Source organism: Ciconia boyciana, chromosome 1 (genome assembly GCF_034638445.1).
Source record: "Ciconia boyciana chromosome 1, ASM3463844v1, whole genome shotgun sequence".
Lineage (NCBI taxonomy): Eukaryota > Metazoa > Chordata > Aves > Ciconiiformes > Ciconiidae > Ciconia > Ciconia boyciana.
The window spans coordinates 29,605,501-29,628,000 of NC_132934.1; the positions used below are offsets into that span (position 1 = coordinate 29,605,501).

A 22,500-nucleotide genomic window follows, 5' to 3' on the forward strand; every position below is an offset into this window, starting at 1 on the left:
GGTCCCCAGTACAAGACAGACATGGGCCTCTTAGAGCACGTCCAGAGAAGGGCCACAAAAATGGTCAGAGGGCTGGAACACCTCTCCTACAAAGAAAGGCTGAGAAAGTTGGGGTTGTTCAGCCTGGAGAAGGGAAGGCTCTGGGGAGACCTTATTGCAGCGTTTCAATACTTAAAGGGGGCTTATAAGAAAGATGGAGACTTTTTACCAAGGCCTGTAGTGACAGAACAAGGGGCAACATTTTTAAACTTGAGGAGGGTAGGTTTAGATTGGACGTAAGGAAGAAATCTTCTACAATGAGAGTGGTGAGACACTGGAACAGGTTGCCCAGAGAAGTTGTGGATGCCCCATCATTGGAAGTGTTCAAACTCAGGTTGGGTGGGGCTTTCAGCAACCTGATCTAATGAAGGATATACCTGGCCACGGCAAGGGGGTTGGACTAGATGATCTTTAAATGTCCCTTCCAGCCCAAACCATTCTATGATTCCTTGCTATGCTTTCCTTTCCATGCTTAAAAAGTTCTGACTACAGAACTTTTATTTTATACCAAATGAGTTCAGTTCCTTTAAGGGTGGTGTGCAGGTTGTTTTTATTACATTTCTGTGGTTGGAGTGCAGCCACTGTACAAACAGGGAGGATAACAATAAATATCCATTAAAAATGCACTACACATTAAGAAACTATTTCCTCTTGTGCTGTAATTTTTTAGTATTGAGGACCTCTTTTTTGCAAGAACAGTTCAAAGATTAATGACTAATCTGTGGAAGAATTAATAGCTTAGAAGACTAATCAGGATAGAAAACTTTCATTTTTGTCAACTATACTTTCTTCCAGGTCAACAGCAAATCAAGACCAAAATCAAGCAGTTCAATTGTCCATGCAAAAAGCAACTTCATAGGCTTTTCTGCCAGCAGCTTAAGAGTACAGCTCATAGAAAACACTGTCATACAAACACCTCTTTCTGGAAGTGTAAGCACAAGGAATAACACATAGGCTCTTGAAACTAACATTTCTCTCAACTCTAGAGTTTGTTTTTCAAAATCCAAGGTTGAAAGGCAAAGTTGAGGCATGCTGGTTAGAGATGTAAAGGATCTTACATTTATAGTATTTTATGTACGTTCTGAGGAGGAAACAACTATACAAAATATATATGAAAACCAAAAACCTTTTTTTCTTTTCCATAAGCAAAACAAGATTTGAACACCCATCTTTTAAATTGCTCAATATATTCTTATCTTGAAGACTTTCAGTATAGTATGATATATTCCAAGATATTTATTGTACATAGAAAGCAAAATATTGAGATGGGTATTTGTATGTAACTAATACAAAAATATGTATGTGTGTGTGTTTCAACAGATAGATATATATTTAAGTGTATTTATTTACAAAATTCTACACTACCATTTTGTTACACAATGGGAGCAGTGTACTAAGGACAAATTCCCATGTGAAGTGCTGAGTATTTAAACATAAATTCTGAATAAGTATTTATATATGCTATGTCTTTTTATTAATAACCATGCTACTCAAATAAATCCTAACACCAGGTCATAGCTTAGTGATTTCTGACTTCTGATCAGAACTTACTTATCTACTACATAGTTGGAATCTGTATTTTAACAAAGATTAGTATGGTTCCTTGATGGACCAATCCTGGGTTCAGAACTAGTCAGTATTTTTTATTAGTGACATAAGATAGAATAGAGAGCATGGTTATTAACTTCACAGATATCGACAAAATGGGAGGTAATGCAAGCACACTGGTGAAGATGATGAGATTTCAAGTATGTGGCAACTTGAGAAAATCCAGGTAGAGGTTTAGAAAAAACTGTTATATGAAGAAAGGCTGAAAGAAGGATGTCTTAGGTTATAGAAAGAGCAACAGGTCAAATGCTGGAGTTAAAAATTAGTACAGACAGTGAAGCACTGGATCAGGTGGCTTGGGGAGCCTTGGAGTCCCCATTCTTGGGAGCTTTTATGAAGAGGTTAGACACACATCTGTGAGAAGTGAGTTCAGTCACTGCTAACTCTTTGGTAGAATAAAGGGATGATGAAGTCATCTCTTAGCAAGTATTATTACTACATCATGTCCAAATGTCCTCATCAAAATGGCTGTCTCCTGTTGAACAAGTGCTGGCAAACTACACCTCTACCTGAGCTGAGGACTAACAATGCAGTGTAACAAACAGGAGGTGAGAAGATGCCTGCAGCAGCAGCAAAAATAAAATATGGCAATGCTAAATTATTTCAGAGAACTTTTTGGTAACGATATAAACAAATGAACATACTCATTTCCATGGATCACCTTCTTTACAGTTGGTGGATCTACTGTTACAAAAGAAAATTTTCCTTGTACCCCAGCACTTTCAAAACAAAACTCTCTGTGAGAGACCTTTGTAATATAAAAGAAAGATTCTAGTAACTTGCAGAGCTGCCTGCTCATCTCAATACATTACTTCTTCCTTGCTCATAGATCACAGAACATGAAGTCCCTCTGTCTCTACGGCTGCCTCAAACATTCACTCTTCCACATGCTTTACAGCTTTACATGGAGACTTTCTCTCACTCCTGCAACTGGCAAACTACAACTTCACGTTCTTCATGTTCTCACGTATACTATATCCTTGAAGACATCATAATTTGTAACATTTAACTGGAACAACTATCAGGTGCCAGGAGACAGGTAACAGTTGCTGGACACTTACAGAGGCCTCATGAAGACTGTAGGCTGTAGAAGAGCTTTGAAGCTTCAAAGGAAAAAGAAAGAAAGATAACAGGACAGGCAGCTGAAGGATAAATATGTACTAGAAGGAATGTATAAAGTAACTTCCAAATATTTAGAGATGAAGCCCAATTCCCAAAGCCTACAATAACTTGTCTGATACAAGGTGAACTTGTCTTTTGAGTTTTGCACAAGATTAGCCTGATCCTGCCTTGGGAAAACTTGTTTAGTATAATAGCTACTAAAATCCTGCTAAAATCTAGGCAACAGCAACAAAACAAGTGTTACATTCAACTTTTAAACATTTGAACGTATGCTGTTGCTGACAAGAAAACAACCAGATCCTATAACCAAGTACATGATTTCTTAATTAAATTGAGTTGAGCCAGTGTCAACAAGGAGAAAAGATACTTGATACAATATTCTCAATTATGGATAGCATGTTTTCTACAGAGGTTTCACGTCACATCAGCTTTAATGTAAGGGGATACCGAATCCAGCAAAACAGCAGTGAGAACGCAGGACAACAAAATATAAATAATTACAATAAACAAGGTTTGGATTTGGTTAGTAGAAATAGTGCTCAGTACAGGCTTTGAATAGAAAATACAACTTTTATTTGGAAAAAATACAGTCAGACAATGCCTTTTATAACCATCAGCACTGAGTTACCACAGAGACCCTGAGCATTTCCCTTCTTCCAAAACAGAGATTCAACAATTTAAGTTTCCCTGTATTTCTTTCATCCAGTTCTATGGAAGGAAAAAAAGTAGTTCATTTCTCATTTGTATATGTGAAAAAGAAAAAAAAAATGCAAGAGGTTCGGTGTTTAATTCTGAAAGCCGCTGGGGAAGTGCCGCAACCTCCAGGATCCCCAGCGGAACAAATTCCACAGTTTAGGTCTGGGTCCTCTAAACATTGTTGCCCATATCCACCCAAAATCTTTAATGTTCTGCTAAAATCATTTAAGGGAAAGTGCTGTGGGACATCATGATCGAGAGAGATGCAGTCTCTCAGACAGCTACATCAATGTAATGACTGGCACCGAAAAGACTTTGCTCTTGGCTTTGTATTGAAGAGGTGGTAGATGTTGAGAGAGAAAAGCTGCCTAGGTCAATGTGCTTACTGGGAGCTTTGTAGCCAAGCGTATGGTCCGCAGCAAGTCATGTAATTTTTTAAGATCTTTCAGTGCATTTTTATTCCACATAGGGGTTGCAATAATCAGTCTAAAATCATGAAAGGGTCATTTTTTTTTGCTGGGTTGCAGCTGAAAGTATTTGTATTGCTATGGTGACTTAGGCACCTGGTAACACTAGGGAGTTTCTTCCTTTGGTATTCAATGGCACAAAGGACAATAAATTAGATCATGTTTTGAAGTCCCTCCCAGGCTTATTTTCTATGAGACTTTAATTTTGATACTATTGACTCACTAGCTTTCCTAGTGACTTCATGTAGAAGTATATAAAGATGATGAATTTTCTGGAACACAGCTGAAGAAAGTTTTCCCAAGGGAATCTTTGGGACTGAACAATTTCTAAGCCATATGTGGTATGACAACCTATGTTGATTATTTCTTTTAAGATTTTGTTTGCCTGTTAAAGTAATAAAGATTTTTTAAAGGTAAAAAAAAAAAAATAAAAATTAGGTAACTCCTAAACGACTTTAACCATTTCCCAAACCCAATGATGTAGTTTGACCCATTCTTCCTCACAATTCTGTAGACAGCCTTAAGCCCATAAACATTATATCTTCAAAACCAATTGGTTAGTCTGCAGATATTTTTCCAACTGTACTATTTCTCCACTATCTCTCCACTTTTCTTCCATTACATTGACTGTGCTTCAGTATATGAAAAGAACGAAACAGAACACGTTATATTTTGTTACACAATACCTTTTATAGAACTGCACATTTCCAGTATAACTTTTTACGTTAGACACCTGCAAATTTTTATTTACATTTTTACTTATGAAAGACTGCCCTCAATTCTTTCATGCTGTAGGCATCCTGAACTACAAGTGCAATTTTGATTCAGCTACACAAAGTGTTCCGTGTATACTTTGGGAGAAGATATTAAAAAGATCCACAGCTACAGAATTCTTCAAACTGTGGAAGTCTGAAAATTTTTGTGTCCAAGTCAACAAGGTAAGCTACTAAAGCACAAAGAATACTGTGGCCAAACTAATTCTCTGTATATTTCTACATTTTAGTATTTGAAGAACATTTTTAATCTTTATTTTTATCTGAAGCATCTTGGTTTTCTAAAGACTTTTCTGTGTTAACATCAAACATTATATAAAATATTTTCCTAGTTTAACCTGTTGAAACACATATTATTTACAACTTTTATTTCTGTCTGACCTACTATTTTAAAGCTGTGACTTTAGTTAGACTTTTCTACAAAAATATTTTTCACCAAATATGATTTGGTAAAATGTATTAGAAATGTAGTAACTCACCTGTTTGTTTGTGGGTTTTTTTTTTCCTTTTTTTTTTTCATAGTAGGTCTGGACTAGTATTTCCTCAGGAAGACTTGTATCTCATCTTACCAGTACAGCTCTAGGTCTGTAGGATAATCTATAGCAGTTTAAAAAAAGCTCTCCTTTCCAATCCACTGTTTCAGATCTAGAAGTTTTATATTTATGCCTTGGTAGGCAAATGGAGACAAATCCTCAAATCCTACAGTATTTTCAATATATCTAATTCTATTACTTTGTCTCTTTACAATTTCACGCTATTATAAAAAGTTTATTATTTTTCTTAAGTAGAAGTGAACTGTTTATTGATGTGAATACGTACAGCCATTTAGGGAGATACTAATCCAAATATTGAGAAAGGGAAGAAAGCGTATTAGATGAGTAATTAAGTACAAATTCAGTAATGCTACAACTGTCACAGAATCCATTATTATTTTTCCTTGAACATCAGGAATCACTTCCCCCATGTATTTATCGCATATACTGAAACACTGAAGAAGTGCTATTATTTCTAGATAAAATAATGCCTATATGCAAATCTCTAGCTTCAAGCAAGAAAGGGAGGAAGGTCCTGTTGTCACATATCCTTGTCAGGCAGCTGAGGGTGTGCTACCTCATTTCACTAAAGAGGGAGTGAAGCTACAACATCCTGGTGGAAGAAGACTGGAAATGTGATGCCTATAGAAGCACTGCTCCCCAATGGGGGTGTTTCTGGATGTGCTTTGTCAACCTGCCACTTTCAAATTACACCCTTCCACCCTGGGCCCTCCAAGAGCCATGCTGAGAAAAAAAGGGAAGTAGCAACCTTTTCTTCTCTCAAATGCAACACTGAAGCACAAAAAATACCTTCAAAATATACTTTTTTTCATATCTATCATCTTATCCATCACTAAGGATTTCAAGTCTACTGTGGTGGAGCTGGGAGTTGCACTGACTTGGTGATGGAAAGCAGAGGCAACAGCCCTATCTGGCAGGCACTGCTGCGGACTCTGACAGGAGATAAGAGTGCACTGGAATAATTAATTAGGCCACTAAAGTTTGTCTTCTTTAGTTCATCACTAGAGGAGATGGCGTAAGATGGAATTAATGATCAATGGTCACAAAGTGCCTCTGGCGCATCAAGTAAGGTGTAGGAGCAAGTAAGAATGAGTTTGTGTAAGTCTATTATTGCCTTTACAACCTCCAAGACTAGAGATCTGCTTTCCTATTTATAATAGGTGTTGATATAATTTTATTGGTCACTAAAAGAAGCTAGTGTTCTTCATGCCTTCCCTTCAATTATTTTAAGATAAAAGGTAGATGAGTCCCTCTGGTTAAAAAACAAATAAATCACAATAAACCCCATCAACATAACATCAACCCCGTTAACAACTGCGCAAAACTGGTCTTGCAAACACAGCTTTTCTTTTGTGACACCTTAAAAAGATGTAAACTCAGTTGTTGCTATTTGTAAGATCCATCCCTTCAGGGAGCACCTGATACGGCTTTGCTGGTATCTGTAAAACAAAATCCAGAGCATCTTTCTCCTTGAGCTTGGTTGCTTCTGCTCACTCTCTCATTGTTTTCGCTTTATGGAAACATACTCCAGGATCACAGGATAATTCAGATCAAAGGGACCTCAGGAGATCTCTAGGTCAACTTCCTGCCCAAAGAAGGCACAACTACAAGGTCAGACCAGGTTGCTCAGGGTTTTACCCAGTTGGGTCTTTTGATAGTTACTGGACAACTACAGTTACCTCAGTAACTTACTGAGGATTTTAAAACCTTTTCTTTAGCAGTAGCTCTGTGCCTTTTTATCATTAGAATAAATTGGTAGTCGGATAACTGTAGTGATAAAATGATCATAAATATGCCATATTAAATTGGGTGACCCTTAAGTATGGGTAAGGTGAAGTGTGAACATTTGCTTTTTTCCTATATTTTCCTTATTTCCATATTTCTAGTATATCACTTTTACTCATATCTCCAAGCCGCTACTCCTCTTGTGTTGACTTCAGTGGCAGCTAAATTAAATCAATCCAAAGTACTCCTATAATTTTTAATGTTTCCTCCTACAGCTATGTTTACCATGCCATAGGTCACTTCTGTTGTTCTTTTCTGGATTCTGCTATATTGTTTTTGAGATGAGCGAGTCATAGCTAAAAGGTAGTCAAGTACATTGAACATACTAGTTGAAGTGAGGGCCTACTATAAATACATAAACGTTTTATATTATTGTCACTGTCATTATTCTCTCCTAATTAGTCTAACACACTGGTTTTTGACTTCTTAAGCAGAGGCGCCATTGAAGGATTCATATTAACATGTATTTCCCCAGTGGTTACAGTAGATAGATGTATATGGGTAGTTTATTTTCTTTCTTTTATTTGTCAACAGCAAATTGATCTGCCGTGGATTGTCAGTTTTGTTATTTTTTTCACAGTTAACTTCACATATGACTAATCTAAATATATTGTGTTGTTACATCTGTTTATATCGTCTTCTGGGGTATTCATAATTATATTTGAAATAGAAATCAAGTGTGGGATCTTAGAGAATTCTGTCAACCTACATCTGTGTTGTGAAATAATCTTTTGTTCTTCCTTGATCTAACTAGTTTTATTACTGGCAAATCTTTATGTCTAATTTAAGTATGAGTTAGATTTTTGAAGTTTCTCACAGGAATTTACAAATTAAAATACATCCATCAGATCTTCTTGTTTACTGTTGTATTACTCTTAGAAGCCTTGTAGGGCAAGTAAAATTAGTGGTCTTATATATACTCGTTATTCCACCTCATTTCTCTAGTAGAAAAATACATGGTTCACTGTGTATCACCTTTAGTTATTCCCCCTTCTCCCCAAGCGTTCTGTCAGATGCATTGCATATTTCACTTACATCTTCTGCTGTGAATAAACTTCACAAGTGAAATCTTGGCCCTCATGAAGTAAAGGGGAATTTTGCCATTGACTTAAATGAGATCTGGATTTCATCCCAGGAAACCATTTGTCTTCATGTCTTTTGCTTTCCCTCATTTTTTATTCTGCCTTCAGTCACTCCTAATCACTCCTAATCTCCATCTGATATTTCTTGTGACTGCTTACAGCCCCATTTCTCAATTTTAGTTCATTAAAATCTTTTTTTTCCAAATAAGGAGTTCTCCCAGATCTGAAATATTTTTATTAGATCTTTCAAAATTTGTACAGTCTTCGTAATCTACATTAGCAAAATTGCTAGTGTCACAATGTGGAACCTTTTTATTTGTGCAAATACAAACAAGAAAATATTTTCTGAGTTGTGACAGGACTAACTGGGAATGCTCTGTTAACCAATAAGTTTCTAAGTGATTTTTTAAAAAGGTTTGGGTTTTTTTTTCTGTTAATAAAAGTGTAAAGTCTCAATATTTTCTGCTATCTATATTCCCCTAAAATCCAAAAGATACAGATAAAATCACCTGTTCTTTTCTTTTGGGATTTTTGGCATTAAACTGCCTTCTTAATCCTTTGTACCTCCTTTTCAGACACCCTATATTGCTTGTGGCATATTCTTCTCTTTAAAATAGCACCATGTGTTCACTTAGTTGAAATTTTCAGATAACAATGAGTATCTTCGTGCTGTCCCCCTCCCCTCTGATATTAGAGATACATATGCACACAGGTATATACATACATCACTGACATGTTCATGCTAGATCTTCACATCCAATTAATATTTTTTCTTGCCTTTTACTCTGGTCTTCCATTTGCAATACCTGAGTATTCTCTGATTTCTCCTGGGACATAAGAATATGCTGGGACCTGTCCTGTTTAACATCTTTATTGATGTCCTGGAGGATGGACCTCTTTCTCACCAGGTTTGCAGATGACATCAAATTAGGGGGAACACTTGATATGTGTAAGGGTAGGACAGCCATTCAGAGGACCTGGGTGGGCTGAAGGACTGGGCCAAGAGGAACTTTATGAAATGCCATGCCCTGCACTGAGGAAGGAAGATCCCCTTGCAATGATGCACACTAGCATGGCCTGGCTGGAGAGCTGCTTTGCTGAGAAGGCCCTGGGGTTACTGGCAGAGAGCAAGCTGAGCATGAGCCAGCAGGGTGCCCAGGCAGCTGAGGTCAGCAGTGTCCTAGGCTGTATTAAGTACAGCAGAGCACCAAGAGACTGAGGGAAATGATAATCCCCCCTTCCCAGCACTCATTAGACCACACCTGGAATACTGTGTCCAGTTCTGGCACCTCAAATATGAAAAAAACAGCAGTAAAATGGATTGAGTTCAGCAAAAGTCCACCAAGATGATCGGAAGCAGAAGCAATTGCCCTGTGAGGAGAGGCTGAGGGAGGTGAGCTTGATCAGCCTGGAGAAGAATATGCTGGGACCTGTCCTGTTTAACATCTTTATTGATGTCCTGGAGGACATCAATAAAGGAGGCTTTGGGGGGACCTGACCCTTGGTACCTCCAGGGAGATTAGCAAGAAGATGAGGCCAGGCTCTTCACTGTGGTGGTAGACTGAGAGACAGTGGGCACAAGTTAAAATGAGAGATTCAGACTGGGTATAAAGAGAACTCTTTCCTCATGAGAACAGTGAGACAGTGAGTGGGGCTGTTGCCAAGGAAGCGGTATAGTCTACATCCTTTGAACTGTGTTTTTTTAATTTATTAAATATTTTAAATAGGATTAAAATATATAAGTATTCAATAATTCTGAGATGCCACCTGCCATTACTCTACAGGAAAATGTTTTAACAGATATTGACCCTCACACCACAGAAACCAGACAGCCATTTATTCATTGAGATTAGAAGCAAACCTCTTCTTTTTCCTTTCCATACCGTAGGCACTTCCCAACTCAGGGATGACTTTGTGCTGCTTAGTGACAAAATACACCAATGCATTTCTCCCTGAAATGGCTGGAGATAGTATTTGGTGCTTCTTGCCCTATCAGTTTGGCCCTGCCTAAGCACATCAAAATACAAACTGGTTCACTTTAAATTAGGGACAGCTAAAACTTGCAGTTTCTGTTCTAAGCAAAGTTTAAAAATGGACATTAGTGGCAAATCAGAATGAAAAGGAAAACATGCAAAACAAGTTTTTGAAGAATTTCAGCTTTATAGTAATGAGTCTCAGTTGAATAAATGTTGAAAATAATAAACCCCTCCAACAACCAAATATGTCCTCCTCTTTCTTTTAGCTCTGTACAAAGAAATGAGCTTTGTACAGAGAAATTTCTAGAGAATAAATTGACAGATTTGTTGATACCCACATCACAATTTCATTTCCCTTTAACCAAAAAAAGATATCTTTGATTAAAAATGGGTAATAAAAACATACAGATTTTTCTTGGATTATGAAACTGATAATTAAATTGACTAGGGTCTTCATGGGGGTTTTTTTGTTTATTTTGTTTTTTTTTTTAAACTTGGCAAGAAAATGCCAAGACAATAAATAGGAATACCCTCTCTGCATTGATATATTGAAAATATATCAGATTATATGAAATCAGATTAAATCTTTGAACTGTAGATAAAGAAAGGATCTTTCTGGAAAACTGACATATTAACAATATATTTTCTTTGAATATCAAATGAGGCTTAAAACTCATGCACAATTAGCCCTTCTTACAGGATCAAAATTTTTAGGAACCAAGTTCTGATTAAGAAGATGACATTAACATAGATTTTCTGATTCTAGTGACGCTTACTAGAATTCCCACCCTTGACATTGGCTTGCTCCCTTTGGTGTCTAAATAAATGTATTTTCTCTGTGATAGAATCACAAAAAAGTAGAAACTTGACTAGGAATTAGCTTCGGGCACAGGCCTCTCAAGTCTTTCAAAGCGTCAGCTGCATCTAGTTCAAACGTCAAAAGTTAACATGCTAAACAAAAAAGGATTAGGGAGAAAGAGCACAGAAGTTTTTAAGGTAAAAATTCAAAGGAAAATGACAAAGTACTAGAGATTTGAGTGTCTGAATGTTTTTGGGCTCGTTGAAGAACCATCAAAAAAGAGCAAGCCTGAAAACAACAAAGTTTAAGAAAAGAGGCTATGGATCTGGCATGCTCTGTAGTGTCTAATGGTTGGGAAGTTTTAAAAATTGTACCTGTTACACAGAAACTTAGCAGCAACAACTAAGTATCTCAGTGTTATTTGCAGGTTAGAGCGGGCAAATGTTCTCTGTGCTAAATCTGGAAAGCTATTCAATGATCCAGGAAAAGCCGAGGGAGAATTTGGACTGTACTATGTGTGGTTTTTATACATCTTAATATAAATACAGGCTATATAAAATTGTTTTTCTATTTCTGTTGAAAACTTTTACATCAATAAAACTCTGCCATCTTGGAAAACATCTACGTGATCAGACCAATAGTATGGGACAAAAAGGCTGAAAATAATATCCTTTTACTAACACTTCCAGCATGCTTTTGTGAGATTTTATAAGCAAATCATCGACATTTTTCCACTGTGGCACCTAAACTTTTTGTTCTAATGCAGCAGCAAGGGATTAAATAGCATTACACTTACACCTGGGCGTGGTACATTTTTTCTTCTGGAACACTCTTCACTGAAAATGTTGATTGATAGGTATGCTTGATGGGTATGTTTCAAAATTTTGAAAGCACGATGCTACCAAAATATTTCCTTTTCATATGCTGCAGTTTCTTGGAGCACTGATCTTTTATTTTATTTTTTCAATGTTTAAGAGCTAGGACTTGAAACGATGACTAGCTTTGCCTGCTAGAATAAGCTTGGAGAACAGCCAGCCCTTCAATATGTTTTTTGCCAAATAGTTGATGGTAGCATTTAACAAGTAGAACTGCACATCACACTTGGCAGGGACAAACGGGTCAAACTGACCTGTGTAGGACTGTCTGCACTGCCCTAGCTGACATTTCTCACATTAGTTGAATCTTACGCTCACCTTATATTTTTCTGTAAGGCCAAGGTTCACTCAATCTTAAAAATAAGAGTGCTTAAAGATATTTAGCCATGACAGCTGTTCCAGATTACAAAGTAAATGGACTTAGACAATCTCAGCTAGTCTCTAGTAAGACATGACATACATTAAAAAAACTTACTTTTTTTCAGATTTATCATAAGAATTGAAGAAAATAGGGCTGGAAGGGACCTGAAGAGATCATATAGTGTCTTCATCCCCTTCGCCTACCCCAAAGTAGGATCATTTATACCTAAACCACTTCTGACCACTACTAATTTGCTCTTAGAAGCCTCCAGTATCAGCGGTTCTACAGTTTCTCTGTGCTGGTACACATATCAGCACTTAATTATCCTACAGTCAGAAAGGTTTTATTTTTTCTGGTGTCTATCCTAACTCTTCTTGCTGAAACACTAATCAATTATTTCTTGTCCTGTTCCCAGTGGACAAGGACAAGTTCATTCCCATCTTCTCTGCACAGCGTTCTGAAGACTGTCATCATTTCCCCACTCAGCTTCTCTCTTCTCAACAAACCCAATATTTTTAGTCCTTCCTCAGTCTTCAGAAAAGGCCAATCAGAAGAACTAGGTGGAGGACAGAGCTTACTTTTATGTACAACATTCCTGTAAGTATGCTTTCACAACCACATACCTTTGTCAGCGCACATTCATTTGGTGACCTGCTATAATTTCTAGAGTCTTAAGAATGACTGCGTATCCAGTCATCACCACCTCATATTTATGATTGTTCTTACATGTAACACTTCAAACTTATTCTAACTTTTCTCAGAACATTTCACCAAATTAACAACAACATGTGAATACTAATCATGGCTCCCATTTTCATGCTATTACAGATTTGAGATTTGGATGTGAAGGGCAACATGTCTGAAGAATATGTTATACCTGTACGGCTTCTGCAAGAAAACACAAATATAGTCTGCCTGCAGACTGAGCCGATTAGGAGATACCTGATATATCACAGAGCCTAGGTTAACATATCCTGCCTCTTAACTGCATGCTTTGGCCTGTGCTTAACGCAGACTTCTGCTTCACAGGGCAGTATATTCCAGCCAAATGAAATATATACAGTACAATACATTGTTCATTACTACATCTGTAAATATCTAGCTACAAAATAAAAAAATATATATTTTAAATTGTAATTCCAGTAACTCCAGATTGATACAAAAGCATACTTGTTTCTTTGATGATGCCATGAATAAAAGGGCATGCATAGTAACAGAACACTACTTGATGGGTGCTCATCTCAAGGTATTTCACTGCTACCAGTCATGGTTTACCTTTTGGTTTAATGTACCTATAGTGCAGTCTAATGCCAACTGGCATTGTGTCAAACACTTCTCTAAACAAAGCCTGATGCTATTCTACATGGGGACAGTAATGTAAGTAATATACAGCTTCCATTCAAACTACATCTGAAGATGCTTTTCAAAAATTAAACAATTCAATTACTACCTAAAACCTGCAAGAGTTTGGGGCAGGGATTGGAAAATCCTTTTTGTTTTGCAGCACTTATCACAACAGGGCCCCCAGTCCATCCTTTAATACCTTTAATACAAAAATAAGCCACAACAGTTTAGCTGAATTTAGTTAAAATATGTTTTTCCCTATAAGAACAGGGAGAAAGAAGAAACGCATTGCATACGATTGCATCTGGAATGCTTCAAAAAACTCTGTTAACACCTGCACATGAAAATAAATCCAAACTGAGTAGTTTTATGGAATGGCTGCTAGAAAGATGAGGAGAATGGACAGTCTGCTGTATCAGAAAGAGCCTGTTTGGTCTACCAAAATTAAGATTCAAAGTTCACAGTGTGCTCTCTAGAACACATTTGAGAAACAAAGACGAAGAGTAAGCTAGAACATATATCAGTGAAACTAAATTGGAATATATTTAGTCTGGAAATTGGAATGCAGCTTATAATCAAAGGAATGAAGTTCTGCAATGGCTTTCAAATCTGAGATGGACTATGATAATTTTAGGAGAGGAATTGCATGACATGGTTGCCCACAACATGACTCTTATTTCCTGTGTTCTTAGAACAAGAGGAGATAAAAGCTCAGAGAACATTTTTCACCTGTGACGTCTGATAATGCCAAATCTGCAAGGAATGAAGGAAAGGAGGGGAAACAAAGAAAAATAAAAATCAAGTTGAGGGAAGTCCCTAATTGCCCAGAGTACTACTATCACAGCATAATACTGCATCAAAGAAACATTTCCCCTTATCCATCTCAATCAGAAGCTTATGGAAGTCTTTGAAAAGGGTTAGTGAGAGGCCATGATCATACAAAGGCTCTGCAACATCATTAAACCTCTATTAATGGGTACAGTGGAACAAATGAACTTGGCAAGTCTAGGTAAAGAAGGAAGACTACTGGATTTGTTCAGCCTAATTTAAGATATATATTTAATATTGTTGTTTAGTTGGAGAAAGCCACCGGAATACCTGCAGTTATAACCCTAACAGCGATTAGATCAGGGTCTGTACTACACATGTGTATTCCCAGCACTGTTCTAAATCATAGACTGCTGTTAGATGCCAAGAGCACATTTTCCCAACTGCACGTTGCCAGAAGACTGAGAACACTGCTTTTGTATATGGACTTTACCAGGTATAATCACGTCTTTGGTCATCTTGAGATTTGATTACTTTAATGTGACCTACACATGGGGTTTCACACTGAGATGAAGTCTTTCTATAAACTCTTTAAAAAAAGTGCATTGAAATTTTTAGTCTTTTAAAATGTGTAAAGTGCCTACAGTTTCCTACAAATTCTAAAGACTAAATAATAGTAAAATAGTTAACACTTCCTCAGCATAATGTCCTATATTTTTCAATGAATCTTTGCTTGGATTTATGGATCAATTTAAACTACTGGTATAAACATTACCAATCGGATATAATTGTATGTTTTTATTTGACTCTTTACATGATACATAAATGTAAAGGCACATTTTGGACAGGTGTATTTACAAAAAAATATCTAGAGAGTCCACTTTCAAAAATTTTGGCTTATAATCTTACAGTTACTCAAAATCCAAATGCAATCATTAAAAGTGGATAAAATTCATAAGTGCACGTGCAGTTTTAGAAATACACTGTAAATGGCACCATCATCTCAGCTTTTGTGTTGTACAAAGACAGGAATCTCCTATGAACTAAATTTAAGAGTTACACAACCACATTGCAGAGAGATTTAGTTGCACAACTTCAAACACATTTTTAACATCTGTAACAATATTTAAGATGCTGCCTTTTCTTAGACAGACCTGTTATGCGAAAAGCATCAATACCTTGCCCATATATTGAGAATTCATGACAGCAGTACCATGAAGTTTTCAGCAAGACAACTTCCAAAAAGATTCTGTGAAACCCCACAGGAGCCTACCAACTTCTACAAGCCATGCTATGGGGATCTGACACTTTTCAGCTGAAGGTACTATATCTCTGGAGTGATCTTTTTGTCAAGGCCATTGGGAATGTACTGTAGAAGTGCAACAATTGGGGCTGGAATAATGTAGAGAAGAAATAGCAACTTCTGATCCAAAGAACGACATGTAACATTTAAGAAACTAAAGAGGAGATGATAAAGGACTGGAACATCAGTCTTGAAAGATAAGAAAATTGATGAACAGAAGCAACATGTAGAGGATGAACGGACTGAGAAGTAAAGTAATGCAAAATTAAAAAAAAAGGAGAATATAAACATTTAGAAAAATATTCAAGTAAAAAGTTATGTCAATGGGAATGGTTGAAAAATATTATTAATTAAAACATAATTGTTTATTTTTCCATTAGTGCCCACACGTGAGTGGCTCTGTATGCAAGTAGGGAGGCACAGTCACAACTCAAAAGAGTTTACTGTTGCATGATCCATACAATCAGTAAAGGCAAAAAAAAATGTAAATGGTAAGAAAATGGTATGATAAAGTGTCAGATTGCTGGACTTGCCTGTCACTTTCAGATGCTTTGCAGTGCTAGGCAAAGTCAAAATTATTTCACTGCGTATTCTCACAATAGAGCTTCTTTCAATGGGAATATGTTCAGACAAAAGCTCTAACCTTTAAGATCCTATGTTTCCTAGCTGTTCCTCTTTTCATATAAAAATAAAAATCAATTGTTGTCACAAAGTCTCTTTGCTCATTATATTCCTTAAGTTAGATTTATGACTAAAAATGTGTGAAATTAAATTATACAGGCATTAAAATATCATGTGATTAGGTGAAACATTTTTGATGAACAAGGATACCCAGAAATACTGCAATTGCTACCACATTCATCCGCTCAATTACATGCTTCTCACCTATTTAATAATGCTTGTTACATCCCTGTTAATTGATGTGTTTCGAGAGTTTATTTTCTTACACACTATGTCAAGTCTTATACAATGAACAAGAGACTTGGATCATAGCAGTCTCCCAGAACAGAACAAGCCTCCAAGGTAAATGCAAAGAGATCATGAAATGGGACAATGCAATGATAACCAAAAAAAAAAAAGGAAAGAAGGAAAGACAGGGGATTGGAACATTATGAAGTTAAAGAAACAAGGGAATGAAAGGGATTAAAACTGGAATGATAGGTAACCTACTGTAAGTGGTGTGAAAGCTTAACAGTGGGGGACTGGAATAATCAGATATGGGAACGACCTGACAATGGAATGCTTTCAAACTGAAGCACCTCAAAAGTAAATGATCTTAGAGCAGAATAATCATATTTGCCTCTGGGAATAAAATTTAAAGATAAAAAAGTTTGAAAAAAAATAACAAGTTTGATGATTATGCAGATAGAACTGCAGAGAGAAATGATCCAGTCAGGGCAAGAGTGGGAAAGGTAAAGGAATAGAGTTGGGAACGACAGCAGAATACAAAGGAAAAGGTGACTGAAACCACAGATGGTTGGAACTCACCTTTTCACAGACAGCATTGAAGACGAAGGACTACACTAGATAAGCTCATTTTTCTAATTCATCTCAGATTGACTCTTACTCTTGTTCATTTGGACAAAAATTATTATTTCTCACAAAAACCTAACAACATTTTCTAGAAACAGCTTTAAAGATCATGAGATACAGGTGTGCCTTTTTACATTTGGTTTCAAACAATTCCTGTCTTCCAAATACAGTACAGCAGCACAATACCTGAACACAGAGAGTCATATACGAGATGAGGATATATGAATTCACTTTTTTAATAAGCGACTCTTAAAAAAATTATTTTGTTTTCACTGTACAAAAAGAAAACAACAATAAAAATTCTAGAAATTAGTATGATATCTATTATCTCCAGGATTCTGGATTTGCTGTAGATTATTTTCATAAGTCAATTGAGAATATAAGAGATTAGTTGCATTGTCCTCAGTCTACACTCTCATACAGCGTGAGCAGGGAGAAAACCGTGACGACAGCCCCCTTCCACAAAGCCTCACCAGGAGGATATTTGCTTTCCCTGTCTCCTTTGCTAACACCTCCCACTCCTTCTGCAATGAGCTGCAGTGAGTTTTAACAGGATGGCATAACCACCCCATTGTTTCCTATAGAGAGACTACATTTTCTCAGTCTACAATTTTCCGAGTTTACTGATGACCAATTTCTTTTTGTTTCCTCAACTGCTATGAACAGCTTTGCAGATTAAAATTTTACCTTTCCCCCCCAAGTTTATCCAATGAAGTAAAGTGGCATTTTGCATTATGCATTTGCCAAAATATGAACATGTGGACAAGAGATGCACTAAGTGTTCTGGTGATAAAACACCCTGGTCCATGCCAGTTGCAGTAATCACTTAAGTGTGATCAATCCTGTACAAATGCATAGACAAACACCAGAAAAACAGCTGAACTTGATTTCCATCCCTCATATTCCATCCCCAAGAGTGAGAACTGACTTTCAGTTCCTTCAGAGGCAATAAATTTAGATTCTTAAATGAACATCAGGATCATAATTAAATCAACTTTGTGCTATTATTTTTCCTGTCTCTGTTGTATTTTCAAGAGTTTGATCCCTCCAAAACTCTTCAGCAGTATACTGGCTATGACATGCAGGTTAAAAAGAAGTTGTGTTATCACTAATGCATGAACTGTCATTCTTGTCCCTAAGCATCATTCCACATCTTGTCCAATGTTGTTGTTTCTTCAGGGATGGCAAAAGTTTTTCCAAAGTTTCCCACAACCATGCAGCTTTACTTGCACTTGTTTGAATGCTTGAGATTTCTTTTTTTACTTCAGAAGCCTGCATTTATACCGTAAAGGTGTGTACTGTGGAGCTTCTAACTAAATCCATGCACAATTGTTACACAAGATTAGAAGCACCTAGTTCTACATAAATGATGAATTTTTGTATATAAAATACCCTCTGTTGTGTTTGTTACTTTGAAACCTGTTGCTTATCAGCTAAAACTCACAGTAATTTTGAAGCAGTCCATGTTCAAAAAATGAAGGAAGAAAGAGAGTCTTAAGTATTGATTTAAATGAAAACATAATTGTCTGACATAGAGCATTGACAACTGATATTAGAGGAAATTGGAATTTTGAACAGAACATGTACGCCCACAATAAGTAACATATTTTCTCAGTGAACATTTATGTCAAGGGAGCACTTAGTGCCCACGTCAACCTACCAGGAATCGGATTTGAAGACCAAAGACAGAACTTGGACTTAATACTGCTAAAATACAGAAAGTAAACCTAGGATTTGAGATCCCACTAGTGATATGCTGCATACCGGATCATGGAATTACCATCTTTCATCAGACTGGGAATGGAAACTGGGAGGCATGCAGCATAAAATTTCAGATGCTTTACACAATTATTAATACAGGAGATATCCCAACTACCAGGCCATGGTTATACTGATGGCCTAAAACTTACTGCAGTATTTTTAAGTGTTCAAGAAGTGTAAGAAATGGAGCAGATTATATATCATTACCCAAAGCAAAAACTGTAAAGCTTTTAAAGTGCCACTGCCTAAATACACTGCCTGAGACTCACTGCACTTAACAAGCATTTAAATATTATACATTTACTTAAAGTTATATACCCACCACCTTTCTCTAGTCAATGAACAGAGACTATTTTCTAAGTAAGCTGATTCATGCACCGGTCTACAGATGGGTAAGTTGATGACTCTAACTGCTGTTGCTACTCTATTTTGAAAACCACATGTGAAGTACCAGGTTCAAATCCAAACACCGGAATAATTTCCCCACTTTCTGACACTGAGTAGCTAAGATATTACAACAACAGAAAGCAATTTCTCTGATAATGTTCTCACGCTCAAAGCACAGAAATACTGACTACTGTACCCACACACAATTTTCATTACCTTTGTAAAAAGGTAAAGTTATGCTAAAAAAATTAATATGAACATTCCAAAATGAGAAAGTTCCGCTATCATATAGTTGTCTGATAAAACGTTATTCAGTACAATTTTAACAACCAAATGCCTGACTGAGATGCTTGTCTTTGACACGGTCACTGGGACTCTTTTCGCATTTCCTGCTGATGCTCTAATAGCAAACAAATGCCTCTCCCTGGAAGCTTGTCTAGAATCCAAACTCTGCCCCTTCCCAACTGCATGCCCTGATCTCTAAATTGCACACAACCTCTTGCCTCTTTCCCTAATACCATGCTCCATTGCCCCTGGCTGCATGCCAGCTTCAAGATGGCAGGCAACGTACTTGCTCAGCGTATTCCTGGTGTCGTGGCTAGTACACTTCCCTGGGAATCAGGAGATGGAGGTTTAATCTACTTGGAGATTAATAGAGCCACCTACTTTATAGGCCAGTGCAGCAATTATGTTCTCCCTGAGAACACTTCTCTGGGGAAGAAACACCCAGACTTCCTGGGTGAACCTTCTCAGGAAGCTACAAGTAAGTGGATGCTTGTGGCAGCAAAAAGTATTTTTTTCCTAGCGTATTAACTATTTTTCATTTACCACCCCCCCAGGATTATGTAATCTGTGTAGGTAATGTAAAACTTAAAATTTCTCTTCATTGTTTGCCGTATTTGTTACTTATTTAACTTCTGTTATGCTTTCCCTATGTTCTTTTCTCATTTTCTTAAGTAATGCTCTTTAACAAAATCGAGGGGCCCTAGTCAACGTGGTCACGGAGGCAAGGAAGAGACCTCTCTTCTTCCTTGGTCCTCTGCCTCCAGAAGCCTCTCCCTTCCTTGACTTTTCCTTGCAGATTGCATTCATTCCCTTTTTCATATCCTTGGCTCCCTCGGCAAGGAAAAGGCAAAAATTTCACAAGTGAGCAGGTATCCAGTCATAGCTTGTATCTTTTGGCTGACAGTTCATGGTCTCACCGAAGCCCAGTAATCTTGCACTAAATTTGGTGCAAGGGATGAATGAGCATAATCTCTTTCTCCAGTGGTATCTCAGTGCATTTACATTCTGTTGCTTCAATCTATCAAGAATTGAGCAACACATAGTCTTAAGTTTCAAAAGGACACCATTGCAAGTCCCAAAACTGCCAGTTTTGACAAACAACATATCATAGAAATGAGAGAGGAAGGCTGAATCTTGAGTTAGAGTGTAACTCAAGTTATTTTCCTTTTTTATAGGCAAGAATTGCTACAATATGCTGTATTTTAGCTATAAACACAGCTATAAATGTAGCCATATCTACATAATCATATGCACAGATATCTCAGTTTATCCAGCGGAATGGCAGACAGTACACAGGATATGTAAACAGATCTGCCAAACACTTACAAAACAACTTTAATAGCAAGTGTCATTCTTTTCTGTAAAGTAGCTGTTTTTAACACACATGATCTAACTCTTGTTTGCTCTTTAAAGTTTTATTGTCTTGGCATTTTATACAGGAAGAGAGCATTAGCATACTCAGGAGAACTGCTAAAAGTAAAAGGCCTCAAGCTACCCACTGCATGGTTGATAGCATAAAGCATGGGATATAAAAACTTTTGTCTGATTGCTCACTTTACTTGTTTTAGAGTAGTGTTACTCTCAAGAGCATATATTCATGTTCTTTCTACTTCAAGTTTTATTACTTCTTTTGTATTATTTAATACATCTAAAGACACTTCCAAAAGACAAATTTTTCCATTTTGAAAAAGTAATGGTTTGGAACCTGATAAAATACATGAATGTTCACAGTGTATTATTTTCAGAGGCAAGTAGAATAAATGTGCAATAAAACAATTAAATGCATGACAATAAACATTTCTATGTGATAATAGATATATTAACATGCCAAACAAAAGAAGAAAAACTTGCTAAAATATTCCCCCTAAAAAAGGTCAGATCAAAATGGATTCTCCACACACCAGAGCATAAGTAAAAAGGGAGTTTGGTCTCAGTTACTGTTACTGCTAAATATCCCACTCTAGAAATTAAAATGAACATTAAAAATGTGGCAGAGAAAATGGAATGAAAAAAGGCAAATCAGATCAGCTATTTGAAAAACAGAAAAAGAGAAACCATAATTGTACATACACATTAAAAAGCATCCTACAGTAAACTTAAATCTAAGTCTACTTAGATATCACACTGCTAATTATTATATAAATAACCTGGGAAACAATACCTCCAAGATACATGTTTTACTATTTAGTAAACAAGAAACTGCCACGTTTGACACCACTGATTAAGGCCAGGCATTTCTAAAGCTTCAGACACATTTCTGAAATCCACAATACATCAATTTTTAATACTTCCACTCTCTCAGCTCCATTAAAAAGATGGTAGGGGAAAGATTTTAGAGTAATTAATGATATAGTTAGCTTCTAAATATTAATAGGAATCGTAGTCTTGCATAAAATATAACATATAAACCTTGCCAATACAGACGCACCAGTAATTAAACTTGAATATGTAATTACACTGATTTATACGACAGGCAAAAAGTTACACTTTACTGGCTTCTATGTAAACTATGGGCAACAGTTAAACTTTGCATTTTACGGTTTATATAAATGGGCAATATCTCCACTACAGTTCATAAATGGTTTAGAAACTCATAGTTAAAATTACAACTAATTCCAACATGAATGTTCTGACCATACCTTACAAACCAGGCTGTGAAAATGACCACAGAGATCAGCCTCCTGTTACATTCAATGCTTGCAAGCAAGTTGAAGAGGTTTTAAAAAACAAAAAAAAAGCTTACACCAATCTTACTGCAAAGTAAGTGAAGACTTATCTATTTAAATGTTTTAATATAAATGTTTAGTTTCAAACATATAGTTCCAGATGTTTCACTTACCATGTTTCAAAGCACTTTTGAGTAATATTGTGTCTTAGACTAAGGCATTTTTTCTTGAAAGGATGCTAACTGCACTTACATGTGAGGCTGAGGAGAGCAGCCCGGACTGCTATTTCCATTACTGTCAATGTGATCCAGCGAAC

General features: G+C 36.6%; 1 protein-coding gene across 1 annotated transcript in view; it reads right to left on the reverse strand.

Annotated features, from left to right (window-relative positions):
* Window positions 1–22,500, reverse strand: part of FOXP2 (forkhead box P2) — a 299,007-nt gene that overhangs the window by 5,993 nt on the left and 270,514 nt on the right. Inside the window, exon 17 of the mRNA XM_072872044.1 lies at window positions 22,437–22,500. This exon is cut by the window's right edge and continues 100 nt beyond it. Within this exon, the coding sequence (XP_072728145.1) occupies window positions 22,437–22,500 (64 nt within the window). The remainder of the gene's footprint in view (window positions 1–22,436) is intronic.